The sequence below is a fragment of the Alligator sinensis genome, unplaced genomic scaffold, assembly GCF_000455745.1.
Source record: "Alligator sinensis unplaced genomic scaffold, ASM45574v1 scaffold368_1, whole genome shotgun sequence".
Lineage (NCBI taxonomy): Eukaryota > Metazoa > Chordata > Crocodylia > Alligatoridae > Alligator > Alligator sinensis.
The window spans coordinates 607,626-627,871 of NW_005842025.1; the positions used below are offsets into that span (position 1 = coordinate 607,626).

Here is a 20,246-nt window from a genome sequence, read left to right on the forward strand (position 1 = left end):
AAATATATATTGTAAAGCCTAAGCCACTCTGCGTGTTTAGTGCAAGCAGAAAAGCAGGATACAAATATTTTAAATAAATAGATAAATAATAGTCCAGAGTTGAATTAACAACTTTTAAAATTATAATGTTTTAAAACAATATAGATGCTAGTCTATACTCTATGTTAACATATTAATTTGTTTACTTACATAGGATTCCTGAAACAGACTTTTCTCAGATAATGTTGTTCCACCATGTTGTCATACTAGCTTTCTGTATATGCCTTTTGCTCTTTCAGGACAGTTTCTAGATGTTATTAAATGTTTCTTCATTCATGTTGCATTGTTAGCATACTCCTGCCCACAATATTTACATCTTCATTCCTTCAGTGGCTTGAACTTCACTATAATGATGCCACACGCTACTTTTTTTTTTCTGATTAGGCATTATCATGATTACCTCAAACCAAAAGCACTAAAAAATTAACAGATCTTATGCAAGCACTTCCACCTTCCCCAACTCAAGAAATTAGACACTGCTCTGTGTGTTTGCTGAATTGAAAGAGAAACAAAAAATAATCACGGTTTTAGTTTTGGTTTTGCTTTCACTTGCAGTCTGAGATTAAATAAAAATTTAGCTTTGGTTTTGATTTGACCTGCACAGCCAATTAGGGGAATTCATAACTTGATTTTTTGTTTGGATGATTATGTAAGTATATTTACCCTCCTGTTTACAAAACAATAAAACATATATGTACTCTCACACACAATTCCTAAGGATAATCACCTGAAAAACATGAATTACAACTTTGAAACTGCCAAGCTTATCTAATATTGTATTGGAATCCATTCATTGTTACTAATGAATTTTATGACGCAATGAATTTTTAGAAATGGAAAATTTCCCATGGAAAAATTAAGCAATGGAAAAATTTTCTGCCCCACATCTCTGGTGCCATGTGATGGGGGGTGTGATGAAGCTTGGATAAGACCTGCTCTTGATTTGTGTCAGCCAGGTGTAAATGGGTGCCTACTCATGTGAGCTGTGTGATGATAGTCCCACTGCTGTCTTGTATGCCTTTGGATACAGAAACTGATATGCTTTTATCATACTGGCCCAATGGGCTGCTATGCCTTGGTGGACCTCTTCTGATGCCCTCTTTCAGCAGCTGGGTAGTTGTCCAGTTGACGTAACTGTTTGGCATGATCATGTTCAAGGACAACATGATCAGCTCTCTCCTGTTAGGTCTCGGAGTGAACGTGTCACAGCTGATGGTACTGCCTACCATGTTTCTTTCTGTGCCAGATGTGGCAGAAAGCCCCCTTTGTTTCTCCCCCCAAAACTCTGCTCTGTGACAATTTGATAAGGATAGGCCCAGCAGAGGATACATACCTTCACCCTATCTCTTTTGGGTAACCTGAGCTGGATACATTCCTGAGGGAGGGGGGAAACCTGCTCCCTCTGCCTACGTGACTGGCATCACATACCTGGATGAGGGGCTTCCTTCCTGGTGGGCTAGAGTCTGCCTGGCAGCTAGTGATGTATTTCAAATTGGTTGGCTGACAGCCAACAAGTGCTGGCCTTCATTGGACCAGGTAAGTGAGGTCACAAAGGCTATATAAGTGAAGGACTGCCCAGAAGTAGGGGAGCCGCAGGCATGAGGGATACTCAGGAACAAAGAAGAGCTGTACCATCTGAAACTGGCTCTCTCTCTCAAAACTCATGATCAAGGAACTGTTTGCCTCCAGAGGGACTCTCCACCAGCCTCTGGATGATACTTGTGAGTAAGCTAACTGAGATCCAACTAGATATATAGCTTGCAGTAACTCGGATACAAGATCAAAGGCTACCCCAGCCACAAGAGTTTGCTCTATGGGATTCTCTGATATTGCTCTACCCTGTACCCTATTCTAACCCTACCCTCTGTAACCAATAAAGTTCTCCTTTGTACCTAGTGTGGGAGACTTATTGAGGGGTGGGTTTAATTATGCCCAGGAGGCCCCTTAGGTTTGCAGACTAAGGGAGACTATCCTTTTTGGCCCCCAACTTGGGGAAGTGCCCCAAGTTCTTGTATTGAGTCGAGTACCCATAGGACTATTAGGCCTGTGTTTCCCCAAGGACACAGGACCCAGACAGTCCCTTCTCAGGGTGGTGGCAGCACACTTTACCCCTGGACTCTGCGGTGGGGCTCGAAAGGGGGTCTGCCAGGGCTTAGGCGCCCCTGGAGAGACGCATGGAGTCCGGGAAGTGGACAGGTGTGGTGAGGTGGGAGGCTCAATGCAGGAGCTCCCCCTACTGGCCTGCCACACCAGAGATCCTGGGAATGTTGTCTTCCCAGGTCCTGGAATTCTCACACAGTCCCTTGTCACGCCTTGTGACATAATGATGTATGATTTGGGAGACCTTGAAGGTCTACCAAAAGCAAATTGAGTTCTCTCTCTCTTACTGTCTTGCAGCTGTTTTGAGCACAGCAAGATCATTTTAAGCGTGTTGTCTGTGACAGCAAGGTTCTCATGGAAATGGAAGCAAATCTCATGTCTGAAGGTGACATTTACTCCAGTGTATAGGGGCTGTACATGAACCACATAGTTCACCTTTGGGTGAATTAGATAGGAGGTGGAGAGTGATGAAAGCCACCTTGGTTAGTGTCTAACATGAGGAAGAGAACTTGTAACACGTGCAATAAAACAGCATTGAGATGAGAGATGGGCCTCAACTACACAGTTCACAATTGGGGCTGTTTTCATCCCTGTAGGCTACTTTAAACTGAACTGTGTCACCACGGGTGGGCTAACTTGCATAGTGGAAGAGCCATGTGGACATAGCTACACTGCTCTGAGGTTTAGGAGGCTGCCTGCCTGGAGTGGTGACTGTGCAGGAGTGTGCCTTAGCCAAACACAGTAAGACTCCCACAGTAAGACACAGTCCCAGACTCCCTGCTGTGGAGCAGGGAGCTTGGAAGCACTCATAGACCAAGCTTGGTCTGTAGTTCTTAGGCCTTCCAGGCTTCCTGTAGTGGAGCTGGGGCTCAATGTTCTAGGCTCCCAGCTCTGCAGTAGGCAGTGTGGAAGCCCTGGGTTTCAGGCTCTGTATTGCACAGCAAGGTGCCATTGGGCTCTGGGCTCCCATGCCAGGGCAGTCTGCCAGCAAACCAGGAAGGGTCTATCAGACCCTGGCCAGTGATTCAACTCAAGTTTGTCAAATCCAAGACTTTTCTGTGAAGCAGAGCACAGACATTCTAGCTCTCAGTCCACCGTTTTAACCACCAGACACTATTCCTCTTTCAGAAGATGATTCAAAACAAGTATAGAAAGGTTTTCCTTTTCTGTGGAAAGAATTCTACCCCTGCTGTGGATCTGTATGGGAAGGTTAAATAAAACCTGTAGATATGATCTCACTCTGGGCTGAGCCCTGTAAAATTATAGAGATTTTTCTATAGAAATGCTTGTAGCAGGCCACTGCTTTGCTGAGTTTTACATTCTGAAACCTTTTCCCCGTAGGTTTTCTCCCACCTCAAATTTATGGGCACAAAATGGGTTGCAGTTTGCAAACTTTTCCAGCTCTGCAGCCAGGGACCCTACACACAGGAAGCCTTTTGGCCTAGTCCTGGTACCTGAATGGATACCAAGCAAAAGAGAAAGCACTTTCCAAGAGAATACATATTCCATAACTGGGTCTCATGCTGTCAGTATAAGGAACGAGCAGCAATTTGTAAGCGAGTGCCATACCCTGCTGTACAGAGGTCTGGCCCATTCCTTTGGTGCAACCAGGATTTCTTTTAAACAGACTACCTCACAAGAGTTTGCAGAAGCTGAAACGGTATTGTCAGCAGACAAGGCTAGTTCCTCCTACTGGCTGCCTGCGTGCATGGAGCAAACGGGGGGAGGATTCGGACACCCCTGCACAGCACCACATGCTTATTGACAGACAGGAAGTTGCTCCTTTTTGCTGATGCTTAGTAACTTCCTTACACGCTAATTGCCAAGAGAGAGAAGGCAATGGAAGTGATACAGGAATATCCCAGGGAAAGAGCTGATAGCAGGGGCTAAAAATAAACAGAAAAATCAGCACAGAGTCAAAGAAGAAATGCGAGGGCCAGTGATACCTAATGAAGGACAGATGTCTGAGAACCCTCAGGGCAGCAATCATCTTTCCCACACCTTGATGGTGATAAGTTCTTCTGTGGTGCCATGCACCACACACTAGGCATCATTTTACAGATGGGCGAAAAGAGGCATAGAGAGGAGAAATGGCCAGTCCAGGGACACCCAGCAGGTAAAGAAAAGAGCTTGTAATAGAACCCAAGTTTCTTGAGCTGTAGTTGACCGTTGGGGGCAGAGGATGCTGCTGCCTCTGCTCACCTCCCTAGGTGGTCCTGTGCAAAGGAAAGGAGAAACCACCTGCCAGTTTTGTGAGAGGTGGTAAGGTGAGAGAAGAGCTGAGATCTCCCCAAGGCATTCCAGTGGGGAAGAGAAATAAACAAAGAACTTGTCACGGGTAAGGGCCAGATGGGGACTGCTGTGGAATAGAGTTTTAATGAGTTGTGCTCCTCTTTAGAATGAAATAAGGTGGAGGCTAGCACTAGCTGGAGATGTGCATTTCAAGGGTGAGGTATGGAAAGCTAGATCCAGCACAGTATTATCATTATTATTATATCCCATCCTATTCAGACTCCAATCAGCTTACAAAAAATAACAGCCCACATGTAAGAAAAAATAATAGGCTCCTCTGAAGACAATTTCTGATTAGATAGTCTAAAGGTTATGTTACTGCTATGTAGGACAGACATTCTTGAGGAGGATAATGTATCTAGGGATATGTCTATGATGGTGTCACCACTGTGACTGCAGTGTGCTGCAGATACACCCACACTAGTTGGTTGTACCTGCCTGAACCTCTCAACCAGAAAGCACATCCCATCCATCTGACCACATGTCCTTGCTGAACTCACAGTACTGACTGGTGTTGTGTTGTTAAAACTCAGCTAACATTAAAGAAGCTAGCTCAGGCGCTAGGAGCTATCTAGGCATGGCGTGGAATTCAGTGCAGGTTGCAGAATCTTCCCCAGAATCAGGGGTAATGAGCCCATGTGGAGCTCTCTGCTGCTGTGGCTATGCTGCTCTCAGTACCCGAGAGAACTGGTATAACACTAGCTTGGATAAGTGTACGCTGTACTGTGCACAGTATTGCAGTAACTGTAGTGCAGACATATGTTTGCAGAGGAAACAAGCAAAGACTTACTTAGCCAGCCAGCAACTGATTCAGCTAGTGACATGATGAAGAATGTTTTGCATTCAAAAGCTTGTCTAACTCTATCCCAACTATACAGTTGGACCAATAGAAGATATATCATCCTGAGAAATCTTTGCCTCAGCCAGCAATGCACATGCACTCACTGAATCCCTCTGCAGTCAGTCAGGGTTTCACATAAATCAAAATTTCTAGGGTGCTTTGGCAGCAGCTGGGACTTGGGCTGGGGAGCTTAAGTGGCTTGGGAGGGGGATGCTCTGGAAATGGCAAGGATCCAGGGAACTAGACCTTGTGCTCCTGCCCTCCTGAATAGAGTTGGATTTCATCTTGAGTCTGTGATATTAGAGGCAAACCCTTTCCTACCTGACTAAAATGGTGCACAAGTGATGAGTCAGTCTTCAGAGAGATGCCTGGCAATGCTGGCAGATTAGCACAAATGGTTTAGGATTACTGCTATGGGTGGGTTCAGAGATTTGCTGCTGATATGCATGTGTAGTTAAGTGTGAGGAGAATCCAAATGCTAAGCTTGGCAGCAGCACAATGTAGCTGTGACCAGAACCACATTGCCACTCCTCTTCAGATGTGGTGTCTGCAGCAGAGTTCACTGTCACTCCAGGGTGGCAAGTATGTTTCACATGCTTTGTAGTTTAAGAAAAAAAATAAAACCCAGTTGTAAGCGCTGTGGAAAGAATAGGTCATGACCCTCAAGGCCCCATGTGTCTCTTGGGTGCCTGGCCGGCAGGTCTTGCTCAGTGCTTAGGGTCAAACAAGCTGCCATGTCTGGGACAGAAGGTTTCCCCAGGCCACACTGGCAGAAACCCTGGATGGGGTGGGGATTTCTCTTTAGTCTGGGGAATACCTGGGAGCACAGAAAGGACTGTGGTGGGACTGGGTCAGCTGGGCAGAAAGAGATACCAGCTAGGTGTGGTCTAAAGCCTCAGTGTGGCTGAGTGTCCAGAGGAAGAGGGAAGTGAGCCCAGAAATACGGGAGGGCCACCCGTTTGGGTGCCCACCTACTGCTATTTCAGTAGGTCTCTGTGAAAAATGGTGAGTTCTGTGCTTGGGGTGGGCTCCCTGGAAAAAAACAAATATTGAAAATAAAATGCTGGCTCCCACTAGGGAGCCAGCACTCCTCAGCCACTTCAGCCCAGCCACGCAGCCAGCTGCAGGTTGAAGGGGAACTGCTGGGATGGCAAGATGGCTGCCACCCCTGCCACCGATTGGCTGTGAGGTCTGTCAGACATACAGCCCTACCCCTCTCCAATCAGTGGCAAAGGGCAGAGCTGTATGACAGACAGACCTTGCTGCCAATCAGTGGTGAGGGGCAGGGCCATCAAGGTCCTCAGCTAGTCAGAGGCATGGGAGGGAGCCCCTCCATGCGTGAAAATGGCTGCTGGCCCTACAATCTGCATGCAAAATTGGCAGGCAGCCACCTCGAGTTTGGTAGACCCCTGATTTATTACCACTGTGTATAGCAAGATTGTATCTCTGTAGGTATGGTATGTACAGGGGTGTTCACAGAACAAAACAAACAGTATCCCTGCTAGGGCTATGCAAATTTCAATGGGTGTTTCATTTTGAAGCTGTTTCAATGCGTTTTGAAACAAAAACAAGGGCGCTTAAAACATTTCAAAAGATTCAAAACATTTCCAGTTTCAAAGCTGGGCTTGCTGCAGCTAAACAGAAACTAAGGAGAGGGAGGGGGAAGACTGGGGAACTACTGCTCTGATATTGACATCTAGCTCCCTGTTTAATTCCCCAACTCTCTGATTGCTTCTCCCAGCTCTTGTCATTTCCCCAGCTCTTCCCCCTTTATTCCTTTATTCCCCCCAGTTCTTTCCGGCAGGCCCCCAATCTGTGCATGGGGTTTCAGCAGGCTGCCGCTGAAACTGCAATGGCAGCCTGCTGAAATCCAGCGTGGAGATCCAGGGGCCCGTGCGGGATGACAGCAGGCTGCTGCAGCTAGGACCAGCTGGGACTGGCACTGGCCGCAGTCCATGGCAAGCACCAGGAAGTCTGGTGCTGCCGCCAGCTGGCAGCGGCAGCACACTGTCATCCTGTGCACAGATCTGGGGGCACATGCCCCTCAGAAGGGCTGCGGGGCTGTGCCACACTCCTCCCAGGGGCCATGGGCCCCTGGATCTGCGTGCAGGATGACACCAGGCTGCCGCTGCCACCTGGGACCAGCGCTAGGCACAGCCCGTGCCAAGCACCAGGAAGCCTGCTGCTGCTGCTGGCCCCAGCCAGCAGTGGCAGCATGCTGTTATCCCACGCACACATTCAGCGGCCTATGCCCCCTGGGAGGGCTGTGGGCTGTGCCAGACTCCTCTCGGAGGGTGCGGGCCCCCGGATCTGCGCACAGGATGACACCAGGAAGCCTGGTGTTGCCTCTGGTCCCAGCTGGTGGCAGCGGCAGCATGCTGTCATCCTGCATGCAGATCTGGGGGCCTGCACCCCCTGGAAGGGCTGCAGGGCTGTGCCAGACTCCTCCCGGGGGGCATGGGCCACCGGATCTGCACGCCAGCACTGGGTTCTTCTCAGTGCTTGGCGTGGGCTGCTCAGGGCAGATTCGGGGGCTTGTGCTGGCTTGAGCCAGCAGCGGCAGCATGCTGTCATCCTGCATGGAGATCCAGGGCCTGCACCCAGAAATTGTTGTGTGTGAGGATGAAGTGTATAAGGTCAGTAATATCTTTGGGTCTGTATTCTGAGCAGCTATGGGCACCAATATGGCCTGCAATAAAAACCTGCAATCTCTGATTGAGTTCCATCAGAAATTCAACAATCACCATTCCTCCACACACCAACTGCTGAAACTTCCTCAGCCTGACAATGGGTTTTTAAACCTGAAAGCTTGCTTAAAAAAATAAAACCAAAAAAAAAAATTCCAACTATTTAAGCTGGTCTAATAAAAGATATCAGTTTCCCCCAAAGAACCTTATCTGCCTATGTCTTTAGACCAATATAGCTACAACCTACACCCTTGAAACAGTGAAACAGTTTTGATGAAACAAAGCAGAACAGTGCTTCAAAATAAAATGAAATGATGAAATAAAATACTGTCCCTTCGAAATGGTGAAACAAAGTCAAAATGAAATGGTGCTGTTTTGCAGAGCCCTAATCCATTTAGCTGCCAGGGTAAGCAAGCTGGAAGCTGGTGTAGACCTTGTAGGATAAGGTGTATTATGCTTAGCTCCAGCAGATAGTGCTTAGGGATTGTTAAAGCACAATTAAACCTTAAATGGAAAGTGAAATATGAACACACACAACTCAGTGTCCTAAAATAAAAGCCTAACTTTATTAGTACAAGTATTATCTTAGCAGTTTCTATATTCAGAGAGAGGAAAACACTTATTACAATGATCTCACCCAATCCCAGATGTTACTTTGCTAAACAGGAAAGGCTGCCACTCAGTTCCTGAAGCAAAGGGTGCATTGTTGGCTTGGACGGTCCAGACAGGTGTTGAAAGTTGGATTTATGATGATGAAGACGAAAACACTTAACTTTCTTGCTGCCCCCTTTTATGCTTTTCTTTAACTTCACTCCTTTGATGACTCTTTGCTTTCAGATTGGTCTCTCTCCAGCCAACATATTGCCAATATGTTATCCTGTCAGCATATTCCTTTGTTCAACAGACCCATCATGAGCATACCTTTAAATTTAGCCTTTTTCTGGTGTCTTACTTTGGACATTGACTATTGGTCTCCCTTATCGCCTTTCATTAACATATCCAATCATTTCATCCCTCTAATTCAGCCAGTTTGTGCCAAATTCAATTAATCTGAGCTGGTGAAAAAACTATTACTATGTTGCGTTAGAAAAACTTCTCACAGTGATAGAAAAGGAAAGAAACATTTCTCATAGCATCTCATACATCAAAGGGTCCCAAGGTAACACGTAGGTAAAAACAGTTTCACCAGACTTTGACTTGTAGCTACCTGCAGGTTAGAGTGTGATGGCTGTTTAAAAGTTAGAAGCCATACATCAAAGTACAGGTACTCCTCACTTAACATCATTCCAGTTAACACTGTTTGATTATTACATTGCTAATCTGTTAGAGAACATATTCATTTAAAGTCGCACGTTTGGTTATAACCTTGTTTGACCGCTGCCTGCTAGTAAGTAACTACTGTGACATAACATTAGTTACATTTAACATTCACTTAACATCATTTTGCTTAAAGTTGCATTTTTCAACAACATAACTAGAACATTAAGCAAGGAGTACCTGTATGCTAAGATGGGAAGAGTAATATATCCAAATATACCTAAAAGACATCTAATTCCCAGATTGCCCAAACTGGAATGTGGTCAAGAGACTTGCATTAACAACCTAGCTCTTGTGATTGGTTTAATAGATTTTTTATTAGCAATGTGAGAGGAGGATCATCCTTCTGTGTCACCCAAGGGAAAGCACTATCAGCTGTGCAGCACCTTGTAGCCCTCTACTGTGGCCTAGGCTTGGTGCTAACTCTAAGGGAGGCCATTCACCATGAGTCCCTCCCAGAGTTAGGTACTCAGAGGGTTTGTTACTTCTTGCAGAAGAGAGCCATGGTCCAGCTTGTGAGCACTGCCAACATCACAGAACAAGGTGTTACCTATTGCTGCTCACACAGGTGTGTCCTAGATTCTATAAGCTGCCCACGGACAGAGCTTCTACAGACTTCATGCAGCAGGAAGGGGCAGGGCTAGCCCTGTCTGTGCATGCTGCCCACCTGGTTCTATATAATGAAAGCACAGTCTTCAAAAACAAGCAGCTCAGTGAGGAGACCATCCTGCCTCAGAGAAGCTTTCCTCTAAAACCCAGAAAAATCCCCAGTGTACGCAAACGCAGGTTTTCTTGTTGAGTTTTTAGTCAGAACACTCCATTACTGCATCAGCTAGTCTTAATGGCTCTTAGAGAGCACACAGCTGTATTTTCATGTAAGGAAAATGTCCTCTCTTGATTCAAACCCTGTATCCCATAGGTACCTATTACCTAACACTAGCAGTATGTGGACTAGTTTATATTTCCCTGCAGAAGCACAAGAGGGTGGAGTGGTACTTGTTCTGCTGGAAAGAACATCCTCCTTATTTGGTATAAACTGTGAAGACTCTCCAAGGTGGGAGGCATGATGAAGAGCTGGTAAAGAACAAGGATTTTTGGAGTGTGACCAGCATAATAAAACCCCTTTCCCCAGATGTGAGACAACAGGCCTCTTTGGAAATGGTCACATTTTCCTCCCAGACTTGAGTATAAAATAACTGGGGGGCCACCTGTGGCAAGTAACATATGTCAGCTTGGTGTTTGCCCTTTAAAACAAGGAATTTGGAGGGAAGATATTTAAAGGGACTAAATTCTCTAACCCCAGTTGAGTTTCACCCTTTTACATTAGAGTGTCTAAATTGTCAAGCTGGTGTCTGTGTGATGCCCACAAAATACAGGCTTGCACCTGTATTTTACATCCACGCTGAAACTTATGCTGCTTTGTCTAGACTGATACATATACGTGAACTAGCAAGTGTAAAACCAGTTGCAGTATGCATTCACTCACTGATGCAAGCCACACAATGGCATGTCCAGCTGCAGTGCAGAGATGTAACTGCTACCCATGGGCCAAGTTCTGTTTTCATTTGTTCATCTAACTTAACAGTTTTCTAACTGGTTAGCAGATGTTAGATGCCAGAGGAGTGGTCCTCTTGCCTTAGTTCCAAAAGCTAACTAAGTAGGGGACTTACCGAGGAAGGTAGAGATCCAAGTTCTAGGTTCCACTCACTTGGAGAAAGTTTGCACCTTTTGACTTCCTAGCCTAGTGCACTAATGACTGTGCCATAGGTCAGGTATCATCTAGCCCACTGTCCATTGCTCTGTTTGAGGTGGCTCCCTGGACAGCCAAGAGAGGAAGATATATGTGGCCAGAAAGGAAGGGAGCAGGTTAGAAGGTATGAGATGGCTGCTGCTCTGGAAAAAGGTAGGTGCTGAAAAGCATGCTGTTTAATGCCTCAGTTGTGACATGCAGAGCAGTATGCTTAGAAGTCAAAAAAACTTGGGTCTCGAGGTTCCTGGTGGAGTGCCCTAAGTGCTCAGCTGCTGGGGCTCAAACATAATAGGGTCAACCTTTTCTGGATTTACTACACATGCTCAAACCACACTGCAGGGAAAGTTGAATTGCCAAGTCAGTGCCAAGAATGTCACTTCTCTGGCTAGAAAACTGTCACTTTAATGCATACAGGGAAGCTATACTTCAACTGGCTTTACATTTGCTAGTTTGGGTACATGTAACAGTCTGGGCAAGGCAGCATGAGCTTCAATGTGGATGCAAAAGCTCCCCCAGGAGCCTGGTGAACTTCTTTTCTTTGGTAGCAGAAATCCATGTCATGGCTCAGCTGCTACCAGTGCCCAAGATAGCTAGATTGAAGAGAGTTGGGTGATGTTTACATGAGCGACAGTTGCACATCTCTGCACAGGTGATGAAGCATGCAAAGGGGATTTGTCCACTTTTTAGAAGTGGCACAGAATTCCCAGCTTCAGGACTTGATGCTGGACAGGGCATATTTTCATAGCACTGAGACAATGAACACAGGCACTAAGTGACTAAAACACAAGATCCACTATTGTTTTTCATTAGGACGTGTACACTGAAACCACTTGGGCACTATTGGCAATACTCTTATGGTTTTCAAATTCCCATTTAGCTCTGCTCCTACTTCCAATCTTACTTTTACCATCCATTATTATTAGTATTAATATTATTAGTATTCATATTATTATTAATTATGGACACGTACCCTGGTGTGCTAGGTGCTGTAGAAAACACAACAAATAGGTAGTTACTGCCGTAAGGAATGTACAGCTCAGTCTACATTCCTTTCCCCTGGCTTCACTGGAATTGGAGTTCCATTTTCTGAGAGATCCCTTTTTAGCTGGAAGGTCCCCTTGTATACGACTGGATTGATTTTACTTGACTTACCATCCATTATATGGCTGCCTCCTGTCTCAGAGGACTAGATTTGATAACCCAGGCAGGCCCTTCCAGTCCTATGACTTCCTCCTCTCTCTTTTGTTTATGAGGCTTTAGTAAGTTTCCCAGCAATTAATAACTCCGTTTCCTCACTTGTAAAGTTCAGGTCCTTTTGACCAGCTTCTTATTTTTACTCTTGTACCATGATTCTGTCAGGTATGGGAAGAGGCTAGGAAATGCCCAGGGACTGTGCTGCAGGAAGTGACAGGGACAAATCATTAAATTGCATGAGGCAAAGAATTCTGCCTGTGGCCAGCATGCCCCAGGTGAAGGTTGCATGGGTTTTACACCTTCTTCCCAAGCCCTGGGCACTGGTAACTTAGAGACAGGGTAGTGACTTGATGGACTCAGTCTGCTCTGGTGTGGTCAGACTACTGGTCAATGGATCACTGGTCTGTTCTAGTTCAGCAGCATTGTTATCTCTGTTTGTGTGCTGAGATGCATGGCCCCTCTACATCAGGTTATGTTCAATTTTAAATTTTCATTATAGTGAGACTGGATATCATGCAAACTTCATCAAATATAAACTTCTCAAAAAGATACAGCTTTAAATGCTTACAGCCCAGTACATTACAATACTGCAGGACTGCTTGCTGCACTTCCAAATGGACATAAGAGATTACAGCCTTTGAAATCCAGCTAAAGTCAGCCAAGCATGCACTGATTACCAACCTATGCCAAAATGATGGAGGGAGGGAAGATTCTTTTAAAGGTAGTTCATGCCATCTGCTTTTGAGGTGAGTGGGTGGGAAGTCAAAGCAAATGGAAATTGGTTTCCCACCTTCTGCTCATTTTTATTCATATTCTTTTATCAGATGCAAAAGAGATCAGTACAAGCTGTATCACACATGAATCAAGGAAACCGCTTGCCCATTAATCAGTTTTTACTTTCCCCAAATATCAACTTTCTGGATTTAGCTCAGTGATTGTATCCACTGTTAAGTAAATATGGGCATGAAATATTTTTTCTGTCATAGAATCATAGAAAATTAGGGTTGCAAGGGACCTCAGGAGGTCATCTCATCCAACCCCATGCTCCAAGCAGGACCATTCCCAACTAGATCATCCCAGCCAAAGATTTGTCTAGCTGGGTCTTAAAACCTCCAAGGATAGAGATTCCACAACATCTCTGGGTAACCTGTCCCTGTGTTTTACTACCTAGTAGTAATTTTCTCCTAGTGAGAAAATTATTCCTAATATCTAACCTAAACTTCCCTTGCTGCAACTCGAGACCATGGCTCCTTGTTCTGTTGTCTGTCACCACTGAGAAGAGTCTAGCTTCATCCTTTCAAACCCCACTTCAGGTAGCTGAAGGCTGCTGTCAAATCCCATCTCGGTCTTCTCTTCTGCAGACCAAATAAGCCCAGTTCCCTCAGCCTCTCCTCAGAAGTCATGTGCCCCAGCACCCTCACTATGTTTGTTGCTCTCCACTAGACTCTTCAATTTGTCCACATCCTTTCCGTTGGGGGGGGTGCTCAAAACTGAACACAGTACTCCAGATATGGCCTCACCAGTGCGAAATAAAGGGTAATAATCACTTCCCTTGCCCTGCTGGCATCTACCAATACAGCCCAGTATGCCATTAGCCTTCTTTGCAACAAAGGTGCGTTGTTTGCTCATATAGCTTATTGTCCACTGCAGCCCCCAGGTTCTTCTCTGCAAAGCTGCTGCCCCCAGCCTGTCCTGGTGCACAGGATTGTTCCATCCTAAGTGCAGGACTTCGCACTTGTCCTCGTTGAACCTCATGAGATTCCTTTTGACCCAATCCTCCAATTTGTCCAGGTCACTCTGAATCCTAGCCCTACCCTCCAATGTATCTACTACTCCCCCCAGCTTGGTGTCATCTGAAACCTGCTGAGGGCGCACTCTATCCCATCTTCCAGGTTGTTGATGAAGACCTTGAACAGAACCAGCCCCAGGGGCACTCCACTTGATACTGGCTGCCAACTAGACATCAAGCCATTGATTACTACCCTCTGAGACCAATGCGCCAGCTGGTTTTCTATCCACCTTACAGTCCATTCGTCCAGCCCATATTTCCTTAGCTTGAGTGCCTGAGCACTGCTGTATTGCCCTCCCAGCAGATGTCAGGGTTATTGAAGTCCCCCGTGAGAACCAGGGGAAACTTCCACTAGCTGTTTGAGGAAAGCCTCATCCACCACTTCCTCCGGGTCTGGTGGTCTATAGCAAACCCCACATCACCTTTGTTGCTCTCACCCTCTAACCTTAACCCAGAGACTTTCAACAGTCCTATATTCAGTTTCATACTGGAGCTCTGAGCAATCATATGGGTATTTTATGTAAAGCACATCTCCTCCTCTTCTCCCCTGCCTGTCCTTCCTGAACAGTTTGCACTCATCCATGGCACTGCTCCAGTCACGCGAGCTCCCACCAAGTCTGTTATTCCAATCATGTCATAGTTCCATGACTGTGCGAGGACTTCCTGTTCTTCCTGGTTGTTTCCCAGGCTCTGTGCATTTGTATACAGACACCTGAGGTAACTAGTTGATTGCCCTGATTTCTCAGGAAGTATGAGAACACCAGCTCTGTTGTCCCCTCCTGCTCACTCTTCCTCCAGGTCTCCCACTTCCTCACTTACCTTTGGGCTTTGGAAGCTCTCCTGTGAAACTCTTGAAGATTTCAAAAATATTCCTCTTACATACCAGCATGCCCCTGAGACCTTCAGATGGTGGGGACTTCCTCCAGTTTTGTTTTGATTTGGTGAGAAGATAGAAAAAAGAAAGTTTCAAGTTAGAGTAACCAGTACCCCAATATTACATACCTGGTGTCGAGGAGAGCCCCGTTTGCCTTATTCAGAGTGCAGACTTGAAACAGTGTTCTCTAGTCCTGCAGAACCCCTAACTACTGGTGTGTTGGCTCTCCTGCTCTGATTTGAAGCAGAAATTCCACTCTGAAGAGGTTTTCTTGAAAGTTTTGTCAAAACTGATGTTTCCCTGGAAACTTAATTTTGATGAATCAGCACTTTCCAATAAAAAGCCATTTGGTGAAAGAATTTCTGACTGGTTCTAATGTTAAATATGCTTAGTAATATGCAGATAGTTTTGCTTCTTGTGTCTTTAACTGAGGGAAAGGAGTTTTACTGCTGAGAGGGATGTTGTTAAGGATGATTATGGAGGGAAAGACAATCCCACTTCACAGTTCTGTCACTTAAGGATTTTTGAGATGGATGGACTATAGGAGGCATTGCATAAAGTGCTTGATTCTGGGGTATTTTTATGCCAAATACTCTTTCATTTAAGGCAGATGAAAAATTAAAGACTTTGCATAACAGTAGCATAGCATAGCTGCAGGCCTTTCTATTTTGGCTTCCTCAGTGCTCCATACTATAAAGTAAGGGAAAGATGCTCTATGCAAATGCTGAAGTTTAAAATCATCAGAGAATTTCTCAGACCCTGGTATATTAGAGGAGAGAAATGGCTCTAATAATTTTCAAAAGAAAATCTCCCATAAGCAAGTTCATCCCACAGTAATAATTAGCACTCCTGGTAAGATGAATTGTGTAGCTTCTTTACAGCTTCCTTAGGGGTCAGTGAATTGTTTTTCCTGATTTATTCTACAGCAGAAACTGGTGCTTTCAAGACCTCTCTCTCAGATATTAAAAGACAATCCCTCCTTAATGCTGTTAAAACCTATTGTGTGTTTTTCTTTTCAGATTTTTCGACGTGCTGACAAGAATGGTGAGTATACGTCACTCTTTACCCTGACTCTCTTCTCATGCCTATTGGCGGGGGGTGGGGTGGGAGGAATAGTTCTTTCCTTCCTGAAGCATCTGCTAAAGAAATGGCAAAAAGAAAAAGAGAAACATGTCTCTGGCTGCAAGAAACGCAGCCTACCATTCTAAATTTCCTCCCTCTGCTACCCTGGAAAAAAGTTTTTGGGACAAAATGAAATTGGGTTTTTGGGACAAAAAATTGTCAAACCAGATCAGACTGGCCCATGTCATCTATACAGCTTATCTTTACTGTGGTCGTGTGGTCACAGCAGATATCCCAGTTATCAACCAGACTGGTTTCCCTTCTTCAGACTGAAAATGAAAGAAGGTGTCGATGGGTTCATATAAGAATGCTTTAAAGCAGAACACGCTTGATTCTGTATCATCATGCATATTTGAGCTGCACACACATCTGATTATATTTTAGAGCGTATTGGTTCTGCTGAGGTTTTGCATTTTCAGACTCTTCCAATCTCACCCATAATTCTGTAAAATCTTCTATTAGTAGAAGAGATTATGAATTCTTAATATCCCTTTAGCCCTTAGCACCTGGCTTTGTTGCAATAGAGGATTGTGAGAGGTTGCTAACCCATGTATCCTCAGAATCTGACTTGTTTCCAAATCTAAATAAACTTCACCAAAATAGATATATAGCTCAAGTTCTCATGCTCGCTTCAGCATCTGATGTGTGTGAGATAGATTTCCACCTATGAAATCTATGACACATACACACATATATATTTATTTTGGTTAGTCTATAAAGTGTAACTCTGCCTTCTACAGGATTTTGTTAGCCAGAGTTGGCACCAGTAAACAGGATGCATGGGTTAGCAACCTCTCACATACTCTATTGCAACAAAGCCAGGTGCCAAGGGCAAAAGAGATATTAAGAATTCATAATCTCTCACATAGTGTGTGTGTGTGTGTGTGTGTAAATAAATAAAACAAGCTTGCATGAGATGATAGATCAAGATATATCTCGATATCTATATCTATTGTAACAGGGTGGGGTCCCTAGGGATGCCCGTGTTCCCCTAGGGCTCCTTAACCGTGCTAATCTTGCCCAACAGGCACCCTCTATCTTGCCCACCACGTTTTGCTGGTACTATTAATATAGGGAGGCTGCCCTTGATCCTTTATGTTTGGACACGGTCTTGCTGGATCCTACTGAACCCTGGGGTTTGTAGACCCCTTGGTGCCCCGCTTCACAGTGGATGTCTCCTGAGACACTCTCAGCCTTCTGGGCTATATGCGTGGCTCCATACCACCCCTTTACCATGCCCCAAGCCTCACAGATGATACTGACATTGTCTCACCTAGGCCTTGCTATAATTCAGCCCCCTTGTCCTCCCTGGGCTCTCCACAGCCCTGTCTCTGCGCCTCACTGGTGCCGAGCTCTTCACAGCCCTGTCTCTGCGCCCTCTGGTGCCGGGCTCTAGTCTCCCCCTTGCCACTGCGCCCTCTGGTGCTGGGGTCTGTGCACCCCAAATACTGTACCCACACTGGTGTTGGGGTCGCCACACTATAGTGGGCCCCCAATGAGGCCTCCTCCTTCCCCAGTAGCCTCACCCAAACCACCGGTATTATAAACCAGCAAACAAAACATGAGCCCCTGGGCTATAACAGAATACCAAAGTTCAGGGTGTGTTCTGCCCCTTTAAAAGAATAAAACTTTCTCCCTGGTACTAAGTGCCTGGTGAGCTCCAGGAGCCCCATTAGCCCTAAGGGCAGCATGTCTGGCGGCTGCCACAGGGCCATTTCTCCCTGGAGGCTCCTTCCCCTTCAGCTGCTGGCAGGGAACTGCCTTCACTAGTCCCAGCCCTGGGGTTTATATGGGCCCAGGGCCCTGCCTCTTCCATCCAGCTGACCAGGTGCAGGTGCAGGCTAAGTTCCTCATTAGTCAATTGACCTGGTAACCTGCACCTGGGCTCCTGTCTGGCTCTTTGGGCTCTCTCCCAAGGCAATCTCTGCTCTTAGAGGAGCAGGCACCTTAGTGCCCTGCAATACTATATATGTCAATATAGCTATAGATATATATATATTTATATATTATATTAGTTTAGGCTCATATTAGTTTAGACTTTTGATTTTTCTACTCTCCAAACTCTTGCTTCATTACTTAAGGTTTGTTTTATGTTGCTGGTTTGGGATTTATTTGAATTTGCCTTATGCAGCATCCTCCTTCTGATTGGCCAAAGTCCACAGCCCACTCTGAAAGGAAATGCAACACTGGTGAGGCTGCAGTTGGAGTACTGCATCCAGTTCCAGGTGCAGCACTTCAGGAGGGATGTGGACAGCATTGAGAGGGTCCAAAGGAGGGCCACTCGCATGATCCGGGGACAGCAGGGCAGACCCTACGAGGACAGGCTACAGGACCTTAACCTGTTCAGCCTTCACAAGAGAAGGCTGAGAGGGGACCTGGTGGTTGTCTATAAACTTACTAGGGGGGACCAGCAGGCAGGCATTAGTAGGCACTACTTCACAGTCAGGGCGGCTAGGATCTGGAACCATCTTCAAGGGAAGCGGTGCTGGCTCCTACCTTGGGGGTCTTAAGAGGAGACTTGACGATTACCTAACTGGGGTCATTTGAGCCCAGTTTTCTCTCCTGCCCAGGGCAGGGGGTCGGACTAGAAGATCTGAAAAGTCCCTTCCGACCCTATATCTATGAATCTATGAAACTCGGAAACTGCAAAACCAAGAACTCCCCTCTTGTATAGATTTGTTATTTCCAAACTCTGCATCCAGGCTTTCAGACTTGCCCTCCAGAGATCCCTAATCCCTCTCCATTGACTGCATAGAGAGCCTTGGCCCCTAATCCTGTTTTGTTGAATCATTCTCCTGGGGATAAGTACTTCATATTTAGACATGTTGAAGTCTATGTTGGAGGTGCCTAAGAGGCTGATCTGGATTTTGCCTTTAGCAGCAACTGACCAATATTCATTGACATATTGTGTGTCCCCCAGAGCCAAGAGTGGAGGGCTGTTCTGTTTCACAGAGGATTTCAAGATGGCAGAATCTGGCTTGTTTCCAAATCTAAATAAACCCCACCAAAATTCTCCACGTAGGAAAGCAAAAAAATCATATTGGGTCAAGTAGGATACCAGTATTTTCTTCCATAAAATCTGACTTAAAAATTGGTACATTATAACACAAAATTAAAAAGATTCCAAATGGAGAGTCATTTCAAAATGAAAACTCAGGATCTTTCATTCTGAACAGACTGAAACGTTATCAGAATTCTTTTCCTTGGTTGTTCTGAAATGAAATTCCAGGCAAATTGCTCCTGTTTTGCCAAGTTTTTTTTTATTTCAACAGCATGACACATTCTGGTGGGATGTGGTTCCACTGACACTTCTCAGCTCTAATTTTTATGCAGGCCATGCCCAATCACCCCCCCATTTCTAGTACAGACTCTACTGGGTGGAACCAAGGCCTGTAATGCTAATCTACACAGATGTATAATTATTCTTCTCTCATTTAAATGCAGATGACGGAAAGCTGTCATTTGAAGAGTTTAAGAACTATTTTGCTGATGGAATCCTAAGTTCTGAGGAGCTGTGGGAGTTATTCAGTGGAATTGACAGGCGTCATTCAGAGTAAGTATGACACTGACATTGACAGGAGGGTGCAAAACAGGATTTAAAATTTAAGTTTCTCCAGATAAAATGAGATTTGGAGATGGATGCAAATAAATGCTCTGCAATAAATATCCAAGGTGAGATAAATCCACGTATTGGAATCATCAGATACTAAAATCCATTGAATGTGAGGTACAAATATGGGGACTGGGAGAAAAGTCAGACATGTGGGGAATAATTGCTCTCAGATTTATTTTAATGCATTAAAAGCAATATCTATTTAAAATTTATATTACATTGATCTGCAGTTTAAAACTGTTTCAGAAATATGCAACACTAAAATATGCTAGACATGAGAGAAACAGGTAGTCAGATCAGTACAAAGAGTAGGCAATTATCTGTATTATTGATGTCACATAGGAACTAAAATTTTACTAACATAAGCTGCTTTACACCACTCTGGTACTGAAAAGTGGCCTGAAGAGGGAGCTTAGTATAAACTGAATTTAGACTTATTTTTAAGTCTGGCCATATTCTGATCTTAGTTAGACTGGTATAATCCTAGGGATGCGTTTTGGCAGGGATGTGGCAGGTGAGGGTGGGATGCTTTTTGGTAGGTGGGTCACAGATTAAGTACCATGCCTTCCCCAAGTTCTACTCAGATCCCCTTCCCCTTCCTGATTCACTGCTTTGCTTTCTATTCCAT

General features: G+C 45.2%; 1 protein-coding gene across 1 annotated transcript in view; it reads left to right on the forward strand.

Annotated features, from left to right (window-relative positions):
* The window catches only part of NECAB3 (N-terminal EF-hand calcium binding protein 3), a 164,647-nt gene that overhangs the window by 32,215 nt on the left and 112,186 nt on the right, over nt 1–20,246 (forward strand). The window contains exons 2-3 of the mRNA XM_025202445.1: nt 15,903–15,927; nt 19,450–19,558. Of these exons, the coding sequence (XP_025058230.1) occupies nt 15,903–15,927; nt 19,450–19,558 (134 nt within the window). The remainder of the gene's footprint in view (nt 1–15,902; nt 15,928–19,449; nt 19,559–20,246) is intronic.